The sequence below is a fragment of the Rhagoletis pomonella genome, unplaced genomic scaffold (genome assembly GCF_013731165.1).
Source record: "Rhagoletis pomonella isolate Grant_MI unplaced genomic scaffold, Rhpom_1.0 Rhpom_scaffold_00917, whole genome shotgun sequence".
In the NCBI taxonomy this organism is placed as follows: Eukaryota; Metazoa; Arthropoda; class Insecta; order Diptera; family Tephritidae; genus Rhagoletis; species Rhagoletis pomonella.
The window spans coordinates 22,883-45,762 of record NW_023459471.1 but is presented as its reverse complement, the minus strand read 5'-3'; the positions used below and the strand labels follow the sequence as shown (position 1 = coordinate 45,762).

The window sequence follows — 22,880 nt, the reverse complement described above, 5'->3', positions numbered from 1 at the left end:
ATTAACGTAAAAAAAAATACTAATCAGGAAGCGGTGATCGATCGCACGTGAAAAGAGAAGCAAAGTGCAAAAGACGAAGGAGCGAAGGAATTTATTGTGCGACGCTGAAAGGAGCACTCAAAAAGCAAATTTAAACCAGTTTTAAATAAAAAAAAAACAAATATTTTAATTATACACTTAATAATATACATTACAATATTTTATTTTAAATCATATATATGTATAACAAAACACAAATAAGTTCAAACTAAATAACAACAAACACGAACTTTGTGCAAATACCAACTTTTTGTTGGTAAATAAAATAAATTAAAAAAAAAAACAAGTAAAAAATTAAAAAAAAACGCGAAAAGGCGGAAAGAACGAGATTAACTAGCCCAAGTGTGAGGTCAAACACGCGCTGCGTACTGAAAAAAATCTCAATCTCAACGACGCCCATAAGAGGCTTCAATTTGTGCTTAAATCCGCTTTTGGATTTTCGTGCGGAAATATATAGTGCCAGCAGTGGCTGCAAAGAAGTCTGAAAAGGCGCCATTTTAAAGCGAAAATAATAATACCAAAAACAAAATAAAACAACAAATAAATATGAACATTGCCAATCGCTGAGCTGAAACCCTAAAAATAATCAAATAAAAGAATCCACTAAATATTCGTATGCTTTTGGAGGAGACTATTGAATATTAGTGGACGACGACATCCGAATTCGACGTATCAGCTGGCGTGCATACATAAATCTTCTATTCTATTAAGACTTTACTCGCAAAACAAGCCATTTTACTAATTGACGATATATACATATACGACAAATATTTTTCCAGCGTTATTTTGCATATTCTTTATTGAAAGCCGTTTAGAAGCAACATTGTTCCCACGTATCCGAAACTTTTCGCGCATTATTCTTGTTATCGCTTTTACTACTTATATATATATACATACACATAAATATATATATATGTATATATATTCATCGTTTTAGTTTATGAAATCGTGTCGACCTGGTCATTTACAAACATATATTCTCATAACTTGAAAAGATACGAGCGCCATATTTGTATTATTTTAAAATTAAAATAACAAAAAACCAAAGCCAAGCCCTTAAAACACAAAGGTATTCAAAAAAAAAAAAAGGAAGTCACTCACAAAATCAACAACAACAAACAAGGATATCAAAATCTCTGAACAACACTAATCAAACTTCAACTTGAATAAGGGGAAAACCACAAAATTTATCTAAAAATTTAAAAAAATCCTAAATATATATCTATTTAAAAGAATACGGCATTTGCCGCAATTACCTAAAACCAATCACCGAAACTCCAACTTCCGTTTTTGCCGCTGTATAGTAAAAAAAAAAAATACTTACAAACATAGTGAATAAATAAAAAATATATACATATATTAAGATTCACACACTTCACGGAAACTTGTGCAATTTTGAACTCTTGCGCTTAAATACACGCACGCTCTGCACGCAGACAGTACTGCGCTTAAATCCACTCAATTTGTCAACGATCAGCGCGTGAACATTTTGCCTACGCAGCAACGCTAATTGTCCGATTTTCATATTTTGAAAAAAAAAACTCAAACGTAAACGCCACTTATGGCATCCCTCGAGGAACAACCAATCTCTACCATCACCGCCATTTCCACCTTTGATCCGGCTACCACCAATACCTCTGCTGATATCACCTCGACTACATCCGATTCTTCCGCCGGTAGTGCTGTTGCCACCGCCGCCGCCTCAATTGCTGATATCTCGCTGGTGTCAACGTTGGAGTCGGATTTCGGCAAAAGCACCTGTGCTGAAAATCAACTGCTGCCCTCGGCTGCTCCCGCCTCCGCAGCCATCACCGGTAACATTTTAAGCGGCGGTAACAACTCTGCAGGCGGCTCCAGCGCTACGGCTACCGGTGTTGCTGTTAATTCCATCGTTGAGAAGCTTGTAAGTTCACTGACACTTGACATGGACACTGAACCGCTTGGAAGTGGCAATTCAACGTTGTCGTCTCGTGAGTTCAACGGCAACGTAGGTGCAACTACTTGCGAGCATAAGAGCGTGTCATCGCGTTCGTCTTCGCTTGCAGGCAATATGTTTAGTGAGGTGTTCGAAAATAAGGGTAGCGATTTGGAATCGGGCTCGCTTGAGGATTCATGTGGTTCGTTGGGCGCTGATGGCATGGACAAGAATTGCAAGATTTGCAGGTAAGCAGAGATGAATTTATATTAAACTGTGATTTTGGGACTCATAATTTTTGTTGTTTTACTTGCAGCTCGCGCTTAGTAACTCCTCGTGTGCTGTCATGCCTCCATGTCTTTTGCGAATCGTGTTTAGTAAAACTGATCACAGACGATTCTAACGGCAATTCATCATCGGCTTCGTCAACTACTTCGACTGCAGGAGAGCTAATGCCATTGAAGCCTGTTATCGAGTGTCCCACTTGCAAACAAGTAACTATGGTGAGTTTTGGTTTGGAATGTCTGAATTTATTAAAATTTCTTGCGTAATATTTGATAATAATTCTAAATTTCTCAGTTTTAATTTTTTTTTTTATTTCTTGGAAGAAAAAATGCGCCTAAAAATATATTTATTTTTCTAGGCATGAGTTCCCTTCTAATAAATAGAGAAGACAGCTCAAAGTGTCGTAAGAATGAAGTGGAAAGTACAAATGTTAAGTGGTATAAGATAGGTTTAACGCCTTATATACCACTGAACACCACTTCCCTGGTTCTTATGGCGCCGAATTTTCATTTCCTATTTCTATTTTTTTAGCAAGTGTTGAAATCCATCATATCTCATACTGTTTTTTTTTTGTACTGTTGAGGTTATAAATGTGCTTTCCTTACGTTTAGGTCGGCTCCAAGGGCATCGAATCGTTGACTTGCGATTATATCTTAACCAACATTCTTGATCTTTCCACCATCGAATCGGAGCAGTTGTCGTGCACTTCATGCAAGAGTAAGGAGAAAGCTATTTCACGCTGCAGTGATTGCGCTAATTTCTTGTGCGGCGGCTGTGATAATGCTCATAAGTATATGCGCTGCTTTGAGAATCACGAAGTTGTCAAGCTTGAGGACTTGCAGAAGGCTACAGCTGACAAACCATTGACCATCCATAAGCCGCTTTACTGTAATGTTCATACTGCTGAAAATCTGAAATATTATTGCTTCAATTGCCAAATACCCGTTTGCAATGATTGTTTGATTGCCGATCATAAAGGCAGTGAGCATCATTACGATGTGATCGCTATGGCCGAAAAATCTGTGCGCGTTGACGTAGAGAACTTGATGAAGGAAGCCAAATCAAAGGTTAGTTTTTCTCTCGTTAATTATTATTTTTTTTATTGGAAAACGTTAATTTAAATACGAATACAAATATTTACATAAGTACAAAATTTTGTAGTTCAAATTAGATTAAAGACCCGATACGAATAACAATATCGAGTGAAACCAATGACATTAAATAATAATCGATATAACAGCCATATCGTTATTTTAATATATAAATAATAATATATATAATATATCGTCATTGAAATACAAAATGCCGTAACTAACTAAAGATCCAAAAATCACTTTTTGATTGATTAAGATGCATTAACCCAGCAAATCGAAGTTCCGAAAATCTTAACGAAATTTTAAGGAGGATCGGAAGTGTATTCCGAAGTCTGTAATGATTTATTTACCAATCTTTAAAGAAAATCATATAAAGTGGTTGATATGACGCGAACTCGTGAAAAAATTTCTGCACGATTTCTTAAAGAACATTCTGAAAAAATTCTTCACAACGCAGAACTATTTTCATCATTTTGCCAAAACTCTCCAAAAGTGAAATACTATTTCTTAACGAATTCTCTAAGATTTCACTGGAAGCATGATTTGCAGAGAAGGGTACCGTGTGTATGTATGCATGTATGTACATATGCCGATAATAGCGATTTTCGCAGTAAAAATATCAATGATACTAATAAATTTAACGATAGCAAAACTTAATTTTCGTTTGTTATTTTAATCTGGTGCTTCCCCAGGTTTTTTACCTGGCCTTCTAAACCAAAAGATATATAAGAGAACGGCAAATACATAATGTTCTCAATATATAGTATTAATGAAATATGCAATAAAAAAAAATTGACAAAAATCACATAACCGTTTTTGTTGGCGCAGCGGCGATATACAAATCAACACTAATGTCGACTAATATATGTACATTAGGAATGTTAATCCCGGGATAATAGTTTTAATAAATGTCTAGCTCATTATACATTAAACACCGCGAGATAGAAAATTTAAAACACAAATATCAATATATCGCGAAACCATGGGCCAAATATAGTAAAATTGCGTTTTTAGTTTTTCGTTCTTGACGTCAGTAGTTCAAAAACGATAAAGTATGGGTATCAAATTAAAGAGGAAATCCTGTATACTTCAAACAGATTCGAGTTTTTGGTGCAGAATGACTGGTAAGTATTGAAAATATCATTTTAAAATTATATGCTTAGGACTTACATAAACTCGATAACATCCTCGAATTTTGTCCTTCCAACATTATGAGCTTAAAAAATGAAATAAATAATTACAAAATCCTTTAAAATAAATCCTGGTATCAGATAGAAAAAAATAAAAACGCCACTTTAAATAAAAAAGTAGGTTTCAAACCCATTTATTTATTATTTATTTTATGGTAGGAGAGCTCAAACAATATAGAAGCAATTTTTTCGATTTAAGTTGAAAAGTAATGAATATCTAAATCCCGAGACTAATTCCGGTATCCCGGGATTGTGGTACCGACATCCCAAAATTTCCGGGATCGAAAAACGCTGAAAAATTAACATCCCTAATGTACATATTTTGCAAAATAACGGCAAATAATTCAATACGATATCGTTAAAATCATCAATAGTGTTATCGATAAGTGCATAATGCCAATAATTCGATAACGAGTTCAATACGATATCGTTAAAATTATTGATAATGTTATCGATAAGTGCATAATGCCAATAATTCGATAATGAAACTATATTGCTAGGTGATGCAAAATTGCGCTTTATGTTTATGCGAAAATCCTGCGTCCTAACGAATTCTCGTTTTAGGTGCAATATTGCGATGCTGCCGCTTCAAATCTGTCAAGCGCTCTCACTGAGCTCCAAACTCAACATGATTCGGCTCGCGCCCGCATCGATGAGACCTACCAAAACTACAAGAAGATTTTGGAGAAATGCCGGGACCAATCGCTTACCGAACTTGGTAAATTGCATTCAGAACGTGAGCTAAAAGTAATGGATTTGCTTCAGAACATTGAAAACACCATGGGTAAAATCGATAGCACCTGCAAATTTACAATGCGCGTACTGGACCAGGCCAATGCCGCCGAATTTCTCTCCATGAAGAAGCTAATTAGTGCTCAGTTTATAAATCTCATCAATAGTACACCAAAGTGTGACATTAACTACTCGCTGACATTCGACACAAAAGCGGAGAAGTTCGAACAAGTCGCCCGGGAGACGTTTGGTAAATTCCGCACTGAATCGACACCACCCTCGCCGAAGGAGAGCACACCACCACCAACCTTACCCGGCATGCCACCCACCATGATGAGCAGCCGCAGCGGTGGAATGAATACTTGTGGCTCGCAAAGTCAACTAGCCGGCGGCAGTTCAGTTACTGCTAGCAGCCCAATATCGCTGCCTACATCCATGCAGAGCTCTTTCGATGGTGACTTCTCCGTACTCGGCAATGGATTTCTCATGCCCAATGTACTAACACCAGATTCACCACCTCATCAGCCGCCACCCACTTTGCATCACCAAATTTCGCAACAACAAGTACCACAGCCACCACCAACTCAGCCACCAATACATGGTGTCAATGGTGTTCGGGGCTTTGATAGTGGAGTTAACTGCGTCAATAGTGTCGGAATGCCAGGCTCGGCACTTGGAGGCGGATTAAATGCACTCACTGGTGGGCACGCATCTTTGCATGGCCACAATCAAGGTCAAGGTCAAGCTCATGGTCATGGTCACGGTCATGGTCACAATGCTGCCGGCGTTAATCCACTTAGTGGCGCTGGTAACAATTTAAATGTTGGTTTGAATAGCAATGCTTTGGGCAATAGCATAAATGCATCTCTGGGTCAAAGCCTAAGCGGTCTCAGCGGTGGTGGTGGCGGTATGAACGGCATGAACGGCGGACTTAATACCACACTCAATGCTGGACTTAATGGTCCGTCAAGTGGGGCTGGTGTTGGCGGTGGAGCACCGCCACCAAGCGCTTACAACAGTATTCTTGAATATAATTTGTCCCGCCTTGCCAGCCTCACTGAGGCGACCCCAGATGTTACTCTAAACGAAGCTTTAGTGGGCCCACCGGCTGGCGCTGGAGGTCACCACCAGGCTGTGGTACCGGCATCGTCGTCGCAAAATCAGCAAATTTCACTAGCAGATATACTATCGGGTGATCAGCGCGCTTTTAATAATTTACAAGCGCTTGCAAAAATGGGGCTCAATAACAATGGTGAGTAGATATGAAGAATTTATGCTATGGAATTGCATTGTGTGAAATTGGGTGTTCTCCTGTTTAAAGATATTAATTTTTATATATTAATTCGTACCATTGCACCTACACACTACGACCTTCATTACCTAACAGATAGTTTTATTGCACTTTTGAGTTGGAAATATCTATTTAAAATATATGTAGCTTCGTTAGAATATTGCACTTTTTAAGTACGCACAGCAAATTTGTTTTGGAAGAGTGTATAGGTTTAGCTCATTAAAAGAGTACTTGTACAGGCATAACTGCCGTCCCTAAATTGGCGCGTCAAGCGCCAAACAACTGTCAAAAATCCTCATGAGCGTACAATATGTATGAAGCATCCCATAATAACGCGGCGCTAGAGCCGAGTAAATGGATTTTTTATTTTTGACGGCGTTACGTGTTGAAATGGGATGCAGAATACGTAAAGAAAGGGAAAGGCCAAAAAAAGTGAAAGAGGAATCGAGAATAAAAACGAGAGGAAATGAAAAAACGTCAAAAATTACGCCGCGTTGATTTGGGGACACTCGTTGACAATGGAAAACGCAACGCTTAGCGCTCCAATTTAGGGACGCCAGTAAGAAATCTATATACATACATACTTGTCTATAGCAGACATAAGGTTATGTCTCTCCGTTCGTCTTTTTGTATTTGCACTAAATCAATTAATAAATGTGTAGAATGATTATTAAGTTGCTTGTTTTCGAGCTTTTCATGATTTTCAACCATAGCTATTTTTACTACATTTACAACTGACTTCTTTTCTATTGTTTTTTCATTATTACGAATTTTATTTACACTTAAAGTATAAATAATTGCTTTTGACACCACAATTCATGAAAGTTGATGTTTAAAACTTAAGTCCGTCTATATTTTAAGTTACTTAGAGTTTGGTAATGTATGTTTTTCCTGATTTTCATTATTTCTTTTTACCTTTTTATCCTTTCTTTGTTATATATGATTTTTAAATGGCTTCCACACGACTTCCAAACAACCACCACCACAATCACTACTATTATAACCACCAAATCCCTTCAAAATTTGCCAAACGTCCTTACGCATCGCTCCGCTTGATTCCGCTCTGCCTACTTGCCACACCATCCACACAAATCCACAAAACAAATATCAAAACAAAAATATATATATATATGAATAAAAAAAAAACTAAAAAAAAACAAAAAAAAAACAATGCCAATGTGTTTGCCGACCCACTACACCACGTCGTATATTATTTACCACGTCGTTTCGTTTTCTGTTGTTGTTGGCATAATACAAGTAGATTTTCACACAGACATGAATCAGCTTTTATCGAGCGGAGCTTCACCCGGAATTGATTGTATATTACCAGATTTCTGCCTACCCGCAGCCACATCGCCCAGCCTCTCAACTCTAGGGCCACTCGGTGCTGGACCCGTCGACGAAATGTCCATTACAAATTTTCATGCTGGCGCCGCACCGGGCACAACCAACATCGTTACCGGACGTAACAAAGCTACACCCATGCAGATTCGTTGCAAATTTGGTTCACTTGGCACCTCAAAGGGTCAATTTAATTCTCCACATGGTTTTTTGTTTGGGCGTTGACGAGGAAATTATCGTTGCCGATACAAATAATCATCGCATCGAAGTGTTTGACAAAACTGGCACACTTAAATTCCAATTTGGTGTACCCGGCAAAGAGGAAGGCCAACTATGGTATCCACGTAAAGTGGCCGTAATGCACACAAATGGCAAATTTGTCGTCTGCGATCGCGGCAACGAACGTTCGCGCATGCAGATCTTCTCAAAGTGTGGACATTTTATGCGAAAGATTGCCATTAGGTATGTTGAGAGAAAGTGTTTTAGATGAAAATTAGCTTAAGATAATTACTAATTACCCTATTTTAATACCTGCGACAGATATATCGATATTGTCGCAGGCTTGGCCGTAACTTCAAAGGGTCATATTGTGGCTGTAGACAGTGTCTCACCAACAGTATTCGTCATATCAGAGGATGGTGAATTGGTGCGTTGGTTCGATTGCAGTGATTACATGCGTGAACCCTCAGATATTGCCATACGAGGTAAAGTGTAATAAAAAATTGTAACTTAATATTTTTAACTTAACTCAGTCTGTCAACTGACTAATAATTATTGTTTTAATGTTTTCTCTAGATAACGATTTTTATGTGTGCGACTTCAAAGGTCACTGCGTTGCTGTCTTCCAGGAGGATGGTACTTTCCAATATCGCATTGGTAATGAGAAGGTCACTTGCTTCCCCAATGGCATCGATATTTCAAATGCTGGTGATATTTTGATTGGTGACTCGCATGGCAATCGCTTCCATGTGGCCTGCTATTCGCGTGATGGTATTTTACAATCAGAATTTGAGTGTCCTCATGTTAAGGTAAGTGAAAATTGAGTCAAAACATAAATAATGTGCAAATGATTCACCTGATCTTAGATAAATGACTGTAAAATTATTTATTTATTTATTTATTTATTTATTTATTTATTTAATCAAATGGAATAAATCCTTACTGACTATAAAACAAGAGAGCTTATATACTACCTAAAATAATTAAGTAGGACAAAACGAACTGTTCCAAATGAGAGAGACGGGTCATATTCAGAGAGCTCATTTAGCTCAGAAAGGGTTCTGAACAAAGGCGAGAATTTTACATAGTTAGATTTAGGAAATCCCAGGTAGAATAAAGAAACACGACGCAAATTATGAGACGGGACGTTTAATGCTAACTTATCCAAAAGATTAGGACAATCGACTGTGCCCTCCAATATTTTGGCCACAAAAGAGGCTGCTAGGAAAGAACGCCTAGTATTTAACGAACTTAAGTTAATAAGTTGACAACGGGAAGTATACGGAGGTATAGGCTCAGAAAATTTTAGAGAACGCAAGGCAAATTTAATAAAAACTTTTTGAATCTTCTCAATCCGGTTTATATAGACAGCCTGATAGGGACGCCAAATGAAAGACGCATACTCAAGCCTAGATCTCACTAACGTGACATAAAGAAGCTTCAGAGTATAGGGATCCTTAAACAACTGACCATTACGACGTACGAATGCTAGCATTGCATAAGCTTTGGAAACTACGTAGTTAATATGGGTTGCGAAGGTTAATTTTGAGTCGAAGTAAATCCCTAAGTCTTTAACCTCTGCGACATAACTAAGTTCATGGCCCCCAATATTGTAATTAGTTTGAACGGTAAGAAGCTTTCTGGTGAAAGTGGAGTAGGAACATTTACTAACATTTAAAGATAAGGAATTAAGAGAGCACCAAGAATGCAGGTTATTAAGCTCAGCTTGCAGCAAAAGAGAGTCTTGTGAGGTTCTGATTACTGAGTAAACCTTTAGATCGTCAGCATATAATAAATACTTAGAAGACTGGAAGCATGATCCAATATCATTTATGAATAAGACAAATAAAAGAGGGCCCAAGATACTGCCTTGGGGAACACCCGACGTAGCTACAAAGGGAGTGGAGAGTATGTTATCAAAAGCAACTGTACAACACCTATCGGACAGATAGGAATTAATCCATTCCAGAAAAGTTGAGTGAAAACCCAATCGCGATAACTTGTTAATTAAGACTTTATGCGAAACTCTATCGAACGCCTTCGAAAAGTCTGTGTACACAGCGTCCACTTGTAGACCTGACTGCATCGCAGCGACACAGTCCTCCATGAATGTAGCAAGGTTGGAGACAGTTGACCTCCCACTAACAAACCCGTGCTGGTAAGGGCAAATTAAACTTTTCACTGCGAAGTTGAGCTTCTGTTTGACAACTGATTCCAAAACTTTTGGGACAGTGCCCAGTTTGGAAATAGGCCTATAATTCGAAACGTCGTTTTTGTTCCCACTTTTGTAGATTGGTGTAATGAAAGCTTTTTTCCAGTCGTCAATAAAGTAGCCAGACGAAAGAGATTTATTGAACAATATTGTTAATGGCTGAACAAGCGATGGGCACCGTTTGAGCATAGCACCTGAGAGGCCATCAGAATCCAATTTAAAAGAGTGCTTTATGGAGCAGATGGCTACTTCTACATCACTTTCGGAAATATGCAGTGCGCCTAAGTTAAGGGCAGAATCTGAAAGAGGGTACCGTTCAGAAGCAACATTAGAATCCGAGACATAATTGGAGGAGAAAAATTCTGCGAATAGATTGGCTACGTCAGCAGGTGTGTTGGCCTCCTTGTCATTCAAAAAGACTGAGGACGGCACACTCGACTTAGCGTTCTTAGATTTTACAAACCTCCAAAATGCTTTAGGGTTGTTTTTAATGTCTGCTTCACTTTTACTAATGAACTTATTATAGAGAATCTTGTCCAAGGCATTAAAGCTCCTAAGGCAGTACCGATAACTGACGAACACAGATTGGGACCTAGTTGCCCTAAATCTTTTAAAAAGCCTATTTTTACGATTTTTGAGTCGTTTTAGATCCTTACTGTACCATGGTAACTTATACAACTTCCTCGTAATTAAAGGCACTATTTCTACACACGCCTCATATATACTACTTTTAAAAACATTGTATGCAGCGTTAGCATCCAAATTGCTGAGTATGTGTTTCCAATCATAATCATGAAAACGGCTATTTAAGAGATCAAAATTGCACGAACTAAAGTTAAAAGTTGGTCGGCATCTCTCAGGAGGAACAGTAGCGAAAACATAAAATTTAATATGAACCTCCATAGGAATATGATGATTATTTACGCGGGTTATTGGGGAAGGGCATTCAAACACCCAATAACTTACATTATTGCTAATGAAAATAAGATCTAAAATACGCTTATAATTATTTATAATTCCATTAATTTGTTGAAGACCAATACTTAGGAAACTATCAGTTACGTATAACTCACTGTCTGTAGTCGCATTAACCGCGGTAAAAGACGAGGAGTTATTAAAGCTATTCCAAGATACATTACACAAATTAAAGTCACCTAGTACACAGAGGTGGTGTTCGCCAATCCTTGAACTGAGATTCAAAACATTATCAACGTGCGCTCTATATATGTCGAAGCAACTGCTCGGTGGAATATAAGAGACACATACAAAGAGAAGTTCAGAGGAACTCCGAACATTCACGCACAACTGCTCGAGGATAGAATCATTATTTTGAAGATGAACCATCGACGAGCACAATCTACGCTGAGCTGCTATAAGCACTCCACCGCCTCTGGACAGGCCCGACCTGATTTCGTCACGGTCCTTGCGATAAACGTTATATAGATCGGGATCGAAGAATTCAGAGTCAAAGAAATTAGGTGTTAACCAGCTTTCGACGATTACAAATATGTCAAAATCCAAATGTGAGCTCAATCTGCGGACTACATCAGCTTTAGTTCTCATTCCAGAAACATTTTGAAAATAAATTTTGATTTTACTATGTGCAACCACACTGGTAGTGCTGTCGACTGGCTTTGTAGTGTCTGCTGATTCTGATAATAAACAACTATGCCAGCGCGCATGAGCTACTTCAGTTGCATTTGTTGCGGAAATTTTTGAAAAAAACGGAACGGCCGAACAGAAACATTTGCTGGCCACAACTCAGGCCTCAACAGATTATCGAAGTTGTGGGCGCAGACCCCAAGCTTAAAATTCACGTGTGTTAGTGATTCGAGATTCGACTCTTTTTTAACGAGCTTGTAGCAAGAAATGCGCCTCTTATCAATGCCAGTGTGATTCCCCACATACTCAATAATGTTATCACAAGAAACTGTTGGCAAAAAAAGATGACAAATGCAACCACTTAAATGGAGTTGCAACACCTAGGTCACTGCAGTCATTGGATCCAACCACACGCACCGGCTTACGACTTTGCCTCATTCTTTTGTTCTCCACTGTCCGCCAAGGGGTAGGAGAAGGAGCGGCAGACACACCCGCGTCAGTAGCATTAACAGCATCAGCAGCTTCAAGTTCAGCATTAACAACGTCAGTTTGAACACAATTCACAGGCAGCGACTCGTCGACGTCAATAACGGCAGAAGACTGCGCAGCAGCATCACTTTCAACTGCTGCGCCGATTGTTGGCTTCGAGTTGGTGACAAACCCTTTGTTAGCAGTAAGTGAGGATCGCGTCGAAACAACTGTAGACACAGCACTCACATCATTAGTACGAAACAACATATGCGAGGGAGAGACCGCACTAGAAGACTCAGGAGCAACAGTTGGAAAACTATTGCTATTGATCACAATGCCTGCCGAGGTGTTGGCCGAGCAAGCAATAGCACTTTTGATAGAATTAACTTCATCTACTAACACTTGCAAGCACTTCACAATGTTGTTGTCCTTTGATTGCGTATCTATTCGCTTGTGTAGGGGTGAGACAGCAGCAGGAGCAGGTGTAACAGAAGCGACAGTAGACAAGCTTTTGCCATTGTTTGCATTGCCCGCCAAAACATCTGACGAACAAGCGAAAGCACTTTTGAGAGAGTTAACCTCATCCACTAACATTTGTGGGCACGACGCATTGTTGTTGTCCATGATGTTTATTGCTTGCAATTCAGATTTTATCTCGGATTTAAAATTATCAAATTGCGCAAATAACTCCTTGAATTTAGCATCAAAAGCACTCCTTATGGCCTCAACACAGTGTCTTTGAGAGGCCAGAAGCGAATCATATGTTTCACTGAATCTCCTTGGTAAAACCACACAGTCAGGACACAAATAACCAATGTTTCGATTTTTTTTGAAGAGATTGACATCGTATTCAGAGACAATACCCTCGCAGCAAGTGCGATGAAATCTTTTTCTGCAAAATCCACTGCATGGCACCTTCTGAGCGTCAGTCCTAGCGAATGCTTTATTGCATTTGCCACAAAAATCGTCCATATTGACAAATTAAACGAAAAATAACAGAGCGAGCAAAAACACATCCGCTCATCAGCACGCACAATTGTTATATGTTATGCTATTAAGAAATAATCCGCATCAGAATAGAGAAATGTTTTAGTGGATTATGAAGCCATAAACTAACGCTAATCGCTAAAGCTGCTCAATTAAATCCAATAATCAAAATATTATTAAAATTATAAAATATATGTTTGAAAAATATTTCAAACAAAAACGTAGGCAAAGTCAGCACGGTCATTATTTTTTTCTACTCTTGTTTTGAACAACAAAAATATACATCATTCTATTTTGTATATTAGTTTCTTCTGAATTTTATTTACATGCCTCTTATTTTCTTTTTTTTAAAGGTTTCGCGCTGTTGCGGCTTAAAGATAACTTCCGAAGGCTATGTGGTCACTTTGGCCAAAAATAATCACCATGTGCTGGTACTTAACACGCTTTACGTTCACTGATCGCAGATCAAAACCACAACTAGCAGTTGTATCAGCGGCAGCAGCAATAACAACAACACTACTGGGGGTAACGTAAGCAATTTTCCAATGAATGTATCCAATGGAAATGGTAGTGGCGGTGGCGTTGGCAGCAGTGGCAGTGCCTATGAAAGCGTCAACTGCGGCATTATCGCAGTCAACAACGCCATCAGCAGCAATAGATATACAACGAATAACAGCGGCAGCACAAGCAGCAGCAGTAGCAATAATAACAATCACAATGTCAATAATCTTCATCCCCACACTTATCAGCAACAGCAGCAATATAACCATCCATCACAACCACATAATCACCATTATCATGCAGCCCACCAGTATCAGCAGCCCCAGCAACAACAACAGCAACAGCATAATTTAAACAGCGCTAGTATTATGGGTAGTGCCATACATAGCAACAACAATCAAACGCACAGCAGCAGCAGCAGCAGCGGCGGCGGTAGTGCGCTACAACGTTCAACGGATAATAAATCTAGCCTCTGGTTGATGATGAATGGTGGAGGTGCGACGGCTGCTGGGGTTGGAGTTGCTGCTGATAGAGCCTTGCCACAGCCACCGCCCCACGGTCAACACTAATGTGCGCTGCCAAGACAGTAAAGCGGAACGCAGATTTGATGGATAGCAAGCGTGCTTTTAGCAGGTAATTGCTTTAAAGCGGCCAAACCATAATACAAATACAATTTATATATACGTATATGTACATATTTATATATAAATGAACCAGTGAAAGCGAATTATTCGATTATTAAGAAATGCCTATAATACATAAGTGGAGATTTCGCCCCATGCAAAATACGATTTTGTGAGTAAATGTAAATGAAAAAATCTATTTTTAGCAATTAGAAAAAGAAACAAATAAGTATATACAAACATACACAAGCAAAATACATGATAACACCAATACACAACACTGCGCGTAGACAATTTGAAATCTCAAACGAAGAAAACCATTTTGAAATTACGGTAGATATCACCAAAAAAAATTAAAAATGTTATACACACAACTTGTTTAATTTAGAAAAGAATAAGCTTTAACATACAGACATAGTATATTGTTTTTGATCTCTTTTCCAAGTTTTATTGCTTTTTCAAATATATACCACAAAGAAGGATTATGCTTCGCCAAAAATCAGTCATAAGTTCGCTTTTTCTTGCTTTTTTCTTTTTTTTTTTTTTAATTTACGAAGAAAAACGTAACACTCTTCGCAGACTTTTTACAAATGGCGCCGGCGTGCAGTTGGTTGTGAAATAGTGTTTGAGCGACAGGTGATTCAAATACGCTTAAAATAATGGTTAAATATTGCAAATAACTCATAAACACAAAAAACAATTCGAATGCCATAACTTCAAGAGACCATTTCGGAAGGCACATTCCAAGTGAATATTTAAAAAAAAAAAAATGGAAGTAGTTGAAAAAATATGATAACAAAAACGTTACATAAAATTATCAAAATTATTTTTTCTTAATAAAAATTAATGTTGCCAAGAATAATTCTGTGATAAAATTTAAGCATTGAAAAATGCATTAGCAAAAGTTGTAGTTGGGAATCAGAAATTGGTTATCGCTTGGTCAAAATTTAGCAAAAAATTGAGAGATCCATTTGTGCAAATTAAATGTTTTTGTTTAGCAATCACTTGACGATCACACGACCGCCCTGCGCTACCCATGTGTTTATGAGCTTGAGTATTATGTTTTCAAATTCAATTGTAACAACAAGGAAGGCGTTTAATTTTCATTAAACCTAAATAAAGCATTTATAAAACTGGCAATTCCTTTAAGTTTCACACTGTTTACGTTTCTTGTTATACGTATGCAAGAGTTGGCAAGTCAATAATATGCAATGCCGTGATGGAGTGATTAATGTAAAATTTTAATATTTAAAAGTGAAAATAATAAAAAGGTAAACTTTTGTTATTTTGAAATATGTACTTGCGAATTCCTTTAAATACACACTTTTTATTTTTATTTTAAACAGTCGTGCTATACAAGAACAAGCGACAGTGAATTTTAGCGTGTAATCTTACAAATCTAAAAAAAAATAAAACGGCATACAATTCAATTAGTGTAAAAGCGAGATTTATTTTTATTCTTCAAATGGTCGGTAATGGAAGAGCAATTAAAATAGCCTTCATGCAAATACATTTATAGTCTTTAACACATACAAAATGAGAGAAAACGAATTCAATAACAACAAAACAAAAACAACATAAAAAAGGCTGGTTTTCCAAGACATTATTTTTATTATTATTATCTAATATTTTAAACAACAATTTAAATATTAATTATTACATAGCCTACCACATACATTTTAAAGCAAAGCGAAATATTTTACATATTTTCTTTAATGCGCTGTAAATTTTAACATTTATTTTAATCCGACTTTCAATTGTTATGTATAAAACATGTTTTTGTTTTTCGATATATAATAAATTCAATATTAAATATTACATACAAATATGTATACAATCATACCTACATATATTGAGAACAACATCATTAAATTTACTCACACAAACAAATGCAAATGTGTAAATGCTTTACTTTTACAACATTGGCATTGTTGACGGTTGCGGCGGCTGGCAACGAATTCCATGTAAAAAAAAAACGAAAATGAATACCTTTTTTATTTAACAAAAGGCCTTATTGTTGCGTCCGCCCCAGCTTATTTTAAACAATATTAGAGCAATTCAAGAAAATGCGCAAATGCCTCGTAACCATGTAAGCCTTGTAAACTTACTTAATTTTGTATGGAAAATCGAATTATTTACGAGATTTGCGCGGTTACAAGGCATTTAAACGTTTCCCTGAATTGAATACCCATATTATTACTTTATTTTTCTTTTTCCCGTTTTTAAGCTTTTGCGATTTTCTTTTATTAATTGTTGTAAATGAAAGAAAATCAACAACAAAAAAAAACATACTAGCAACTTGTGTGTTTCAAATATTTTCTTGTCATTTTTTGTATTATTCATAATTTTAACTTTATTTTATTTTCATATTAACGAAGAGACAGAAATTTTAAAATCTATTATTATATATTTACAAATTAAATATGTATGTAAAACACGAACAATAACAAAAATGTAAAAAAAAAACAAAAAAGAATTAACGAAAAGCTACCTAAGAATTTTTATTGCAATTTTTAATGATATATCAATAAATTTTTAATTTGAATATTTTTTTTTTTTATTTATATTTTAATTTTTTACAAATTTTAATTGTAAATGTACATACATATTACATATACATACATTTGTAAGACTTTTATTGAAGTGAAATGAAGCGAAGAAAAATAACAGAATAAAAAAGCAAAAAAACATTGTATTTAGCAATTTTGAGGTCGTGGGAAGGCAATTGCTACTAAGAAAGTATACTAAGAAAAACAAAAACTAAAACAACAACCATAACAAACACAACAACCAATAATCGCATATTTTCAAGTCATTTTTGATTATTTAGACATGTTGTTTTTTTAATATATAATTATAAATAGCCTTAGTGCATACATATACATACATACATATATGATGACTTAAAACAGTTTACAATAATTGTTAGTGTAGAAATTATATATATAAAATTATCGCAGGAGAATTTCAAAGAAAAAATTAGAAAATATCTATGGTACTCAACTCACATTTAGCGAGAATTTGAGCACTTTGAAGAGAGTTGAATTGAAGCAAAGCTTGGTGAAAGTGTTGGAAATTGAATTATCTAAAAATAGTTTAAGCGCGAACATGTTTTTTTGTAGGATATTGTGTACTTTTCAATCTATTTGGGAAATTAAAAAAAAAAAATTAAAAAAAAACGAACAATTATGTACACTATATTGGTAACGAAATGGAAATCTCTGCACTAAAATTTAAATTTCTCTATCCACCTTTCTTTTCTCATACATATTCAAATGCTTGCCACTTTGCGCCAATTACGATAACAAAAATTACATATTACTTTTTCTCAAGTGGCTTTCTCGATATTTACACAAACTATTCCCTTTTGAATCCATTAAAAAAAATTGAATACAAATAACTATTTTCTTAATACATAAGTGGCTTGATTTTATTAATTACGAAAATTTACATCTTAGTTTTAATTAGTCTTACATATATAATTTTTATAGTTTTTAAACTTTAACTTCTTGTAAATTTGCTGCTGTGTTTTTCCCTTTAATTTGGGTTTGTCAAACAAAACTTTTTTGTTTTCTATCACTATACAACTTATTATTATTATTATTTTTTAATATAATGTTATCGTTATAACTTTTATTTTAGGACGTATATAATGTAGTTAAAGCTAAACTAAAACGATGGAAGAAGAATGTAAGAGAGAAAACAGCTACAAAAAAGCATTTTAGCTCTATATGCCAAAACGTATTGATATTATTTTTTCACTTCCACTCACCGCAAATAACGACTACAACAATAACAAAAACATTAGTTTGTTGTTAGTGTTTAAACTGGTTTTTAATGTGTAATTTTATTTTATTATATAATTTTTTAAAATACCTGATCATGATATTTGGTTTTAATTTGTTTTGACTTTTAATTCAAATGTGCTTTTAAATTATAAATTTATCTTTTATTTTCAACTTTACAGTTTTTAATTTATTTTTTGTTACCAAAAAGGGTTCGCTTTTAATTTTGAAATACTATGGTATACAGTTTATTTCGTAATTTAAATTTTTTTTTAATAATTTTAGATATTTTTATTATTATCTATTATTTTTTGTAACTTTAAGTAAATCAACATAATGCGCTTTTAATGATGTCCTTGTTGTGTTAGTGAGACTTTCGTACTTGACGCTATTTTAGTTTTTGTAGGAAGGTTTTTCTTCGTTCCAATGAAAAATTTATTAAAACAAATATTTAAGTTTTACAAAATCTATAAGTATATAGTTTAACAAAAACGAAAAATATATAATATAAATATAGTATATATACATATATTAATTATAAATTGTTAACATGTTGAATTCGTGCTCGAAAATGTATAATTGATAAAACGTCACTTTGCTGTGCTTTTACCTTTTTATTAAAATTGAAATTAAAAATTAAAAAAAAAAACAAAATTAAAAAAAAAACGTTAGTATAACTTTTACTATTTTTTGTGGTTTTACAATATCACATACGTACATATGTATACAAACATGCAATTTAAAAGTGAACAATTTGCATATTTGTAGAACTTAGCGACCTCTTTATTATATTCCTTTTTCGCAATTAAGTGTTTAGAATTTATATTTACATACATACATACATACATTACTGAAACCTACTCACACACCTACAGACAAATATACAAAAATATATACCATAAATAAAAAAACAGGATGTCAGCTTTTTAATTGAACCCACGTTTGCTCGTTAGAGATGTTTTGGCTTCATAAAGTAACATTTTCATTTTTTATCGTATAATTCGTTTAAAATCTGTCTTTTTCTCACAAGCTCATACAAAGCTTCGCTAAGCCTCAACTTTGCCAGGAAATTCATTTTACTGTCTTTGTTTCCCAACAAAAAAAGCTACTTTCGTCGCAATCTACTACCACTACTTTTCGCAAAAAAAAATGTTTTAAGGGCATATATCATTTACCGAGCACAAGTTTTGGTAAAAGGTATTTCGATTCCAGCGCCATCTAGCGAATCCAAATCTTGTGTCGACGTATACAAATAGAACCAAAAAGAAACAAAAGAATCCGCCATGCGGCAAATGAATTTTATTTATGTATAAGATGATTTTTAATTTGTGTGTCTGTCTCACATTGTTTCCTTTCTAATGTGGTAAGAATTTGGTATGGCTTACGTACGATGCATTTTATGGTTCTGCGTAGTAATTTACACTATTGAAAGATGGCAACATAAAATTTGACTAGCATGGGACCTTCAGCCTAATGAAATGCTTTGTACTTCAATCCTTGACTTCATTCAAATCTTTCCGAAATAACGAAAGTTAGATTTGTTTCTGTGGCATTGAGACTTTAGCCCAGAGGCGGTAAATTTTGACATTTCACGTGCGGCATAAACGCCCACAAGTGTGCCCACCAATGATTTGATCATTCAAATACGGGAGTTTTGATCTCAATTTTATCGAGATTGGCTTGGTGAAAAAAGAGCACAAGGCAACCCATGTTTGCAACAACAATAACTGTGCTCATAAGCAATAACCGTTTAAGTCGAAAAACCTGAATTCGAGAAAAACTTTTTAAGTAGCCTAGCTGGCGAGAAGGGAATTTCACATACACACGGCATAGTAGTTACAGAATACGATAACATTTATAACTCAATTCCTTTTAAAGTCGACTTAGGCCATTATTGCTTATGACCACAGATATATGCCCGTTCCATTATTCCTTGAGGAACACATACACACGAAATAATGGCAATTTTTTTCTTGACCGTTTTCTTGAGAGCTGCATACTGGCCTTTAATAAAAAATTCTCTGTTAGGGACTCATTTAGGCTACATATTTTTCTTTGAGATAATATTAAACAAAAATTGTGTTAAAAAATTTTCGCATATTTTACTTTCAAATTTATTGAGTACCTAAATATGTTTTTAAGTTGAAAGTCCAATACATAAGCGTGATGATTAAATAGTTGACTTACTGTAAAAGATTATAGTTTATCGCCGGGGGACAAAATATTAAGTTGGTTTTTTTGAATATGATTGACAATCATTTTTAACTAAATTTTTCACGCTTTGGCTCTTGATTCGTTATTTTTTATTTGAAGATTTTTCTTTTATTAAATAGTTAGATGAGTTAGCCTTATTTAACCCGACCCTTTCCTCGCCGTTTTTTTTTTGTTTTTGTTTTTGAAAGTGATTCAACACATGTCGTATTAGAGTGGTTCTTAAAATATCAATATGGTGCCCCCATGTTTTTCTCTACGTACAAAATAAACAACATCCATGGAATTTTCAAAATTAAAAATAAAATTTTAAGGGTCGTCAGCAGGATTTGAAAAAATTTAATTTTCTTTAAATCGCAAAAATTTGACAAACCGCTGACTTTGATTATAACTCAACGAGTTTATGAATTTATATGAATAAGTTTCATTAATATGTCAAATTTATCAGAGATTTCAAGTCAAAATTTTGTCGAATTTTCGCGATCTTTTTCAAATTCAAATTTTTTCAAACACTGATGGCGACCGCTAAAATTGGTTTAAAATTTTGAAATCTTCGTAAGTAGAACAAAATTGAAGTGTTGATATTATTAAGGACCACTCTAATGTTTATGTATGTACATATCAAGCCTTAACCGCCAAAATAACGTAAGCGACATTTTTTTGTTTCAAAATTTTATTTTTGATGCAGAAATATTACTTAGGCATCTAGATGTATTTCTGCATCAAAAAGAAAATTTTGAAGGGCTCGATATGTATATATATACATATGTATGTAGGTATTAAGTCAATGAAATTTCGCGCACATATTTTTTCTAGCTTGACCTCTTTCTCATTTGTGATAAATTTAAATTGTGTGCTAAATGCGCTTTGAAGTTAAAAATAATGCATAAAAACGAGAAATTGTTAACACTTTCCACCAATTTTTTTTTAATAATTTTATTTTATAATCACAATAACCGCATACTAAATTGTACTAGTGAATTAGTTAATTTGTATGCTTGAAAAACATTCTTGATTAAAAACTATTAAAATTAAAATAAAAAAAAAAATAGTAATTATAAATATTTACACAACACATGTATACCTACATATTTTACATATGTATGTAAATCCCTTTATGCATATACAAAAAAAGAATGTGTACACCTACATATATAAAATATATTCTACATGCATAGTATGTATACCTAATTTATGGATCAGTAATATATGTAAATGCTTACATACATACATACATAATTACTTTTGATTGTATTTAATGCATTAGTTTACAAATATTGTTTAGAATTTAGTTCAAATAAAAAAGGAAAACGCCAATAATTTTAAAATCGTAGGAAGTCAGCCAAGGATTTTTGCTGTTAAAAATTCAACGTCATGTTAAAATTGATAAATATTTTCTTCCAACTTTCAGTGTTAATCTTTCGTATTATTAATTAGTCAATTACAAACAAATAGTATGTTGCTGCACGTATATCCTTAGCCTCACATGCTTATGTATGTATAATTTTTTTTGCTAAGTTTGTGTCCACTACTGGTATGCAAACATATTGTTGTAGATAGAAGATAGTGTTAAGCAGCGACGTTGCGATGGAGGTATCAGGTACATGCATATGTATATGTATGTATAAGTAAAACAAACAAATTAAAGCAAACAAAACGAGACTATTTACCTTAAAAGAATTTTTACAACTTGCACTTACATATTTACATTTTAAATATTGTAATTTTTTCTTTTTAAAAATAAGTTAAAAAATAATTCCTTTTTAAAAATAGAATACATACCTAAACAAAATTTATATAAAAACTAAATAAAAATCAGAGAACTTTCGGTTAACGTGTAAAAACAAGCAATCTTTTTTCTTCATAACTAAAAATATTTAAAATGTGGCAAGATAGAATGAGAAAAGTAACGAATATAAAATGGTGTCTATTAATTTGTAACATTTGCACGTCGGTATATTATGTGTTCAACAACTTCCAAGTATGTTTCTATAGCAACTGGCATAAGGTTTTTAGGGTATTTAAATTTCAGCGTAATTTTTTTTAGTCAAAGTGCCTACCTTTAAAAAATTAATCGCTACGAATAGTGACGACTTATTTTGTATTGATAAACTGCGCGTGAGAAATTTCATTGAAATATCTAATTCTTTCACTTTTACTATATTTTATTATTTCTTATTTTATTTTTTTTTGTTAGGGTTTGCTTTTAAATTACTATTTTTTTAAGTTAATTATTTTTTGTACGGTAAAATGAGTTGGTAGCATAACAAAAACATAAATTAAAAACCCTTCCATTTTTAACTAAACTTAGTCGTATTGGAAAATTATAGAGCAAAACAAAATACTTAGGAATTTGGTTCATACAAAAACAAAAAAAAAAGT

At 34.5% G+C, this 22,880-nt stretch overlaps 2 protein-coding genes across 2 annotated transcripts; both read left to right on the top strand.

Annotated features, from left to right (window-relative positions):
- Nucleotides 1-280: 280 nt before the first annotated feature.
- Nucleotides 281-14,028, top strand: LOC118751689 (brain tumor protein-like). The gene is given in 9 exon segments (XM_036486502.1): nt 281-2,202; nt 2,271-2,457; nt 2,851-3,306; nt 5,088-6,507; nt 7,808-8,094; nt 8,096-8,349; nt 8,428-8,591; nt 8,683-8,915; nt 13,732-14,028. Coding segments are annotated over 9 exon segments (3,708 nt in total). The 5' UTR covers nt 281-1,600; the 3' UTR covers nt 13,837-14,028.
- Nucleotides 13,924-14,448, top strand: LOC118751688 (MOB kinase activator-like 2). Its single transcript, XM_036486501.1, has one exon. It carries the CDS (start codon nt 13,924-13,926, stop codon nt 14,446-14,448), a length of 525 nt encoding a protein of 174 aa, XP_036342394.1.
- The last annotated feature ends 8,432 nt before the right edge of the window (nt 14,449-22,880 follow it).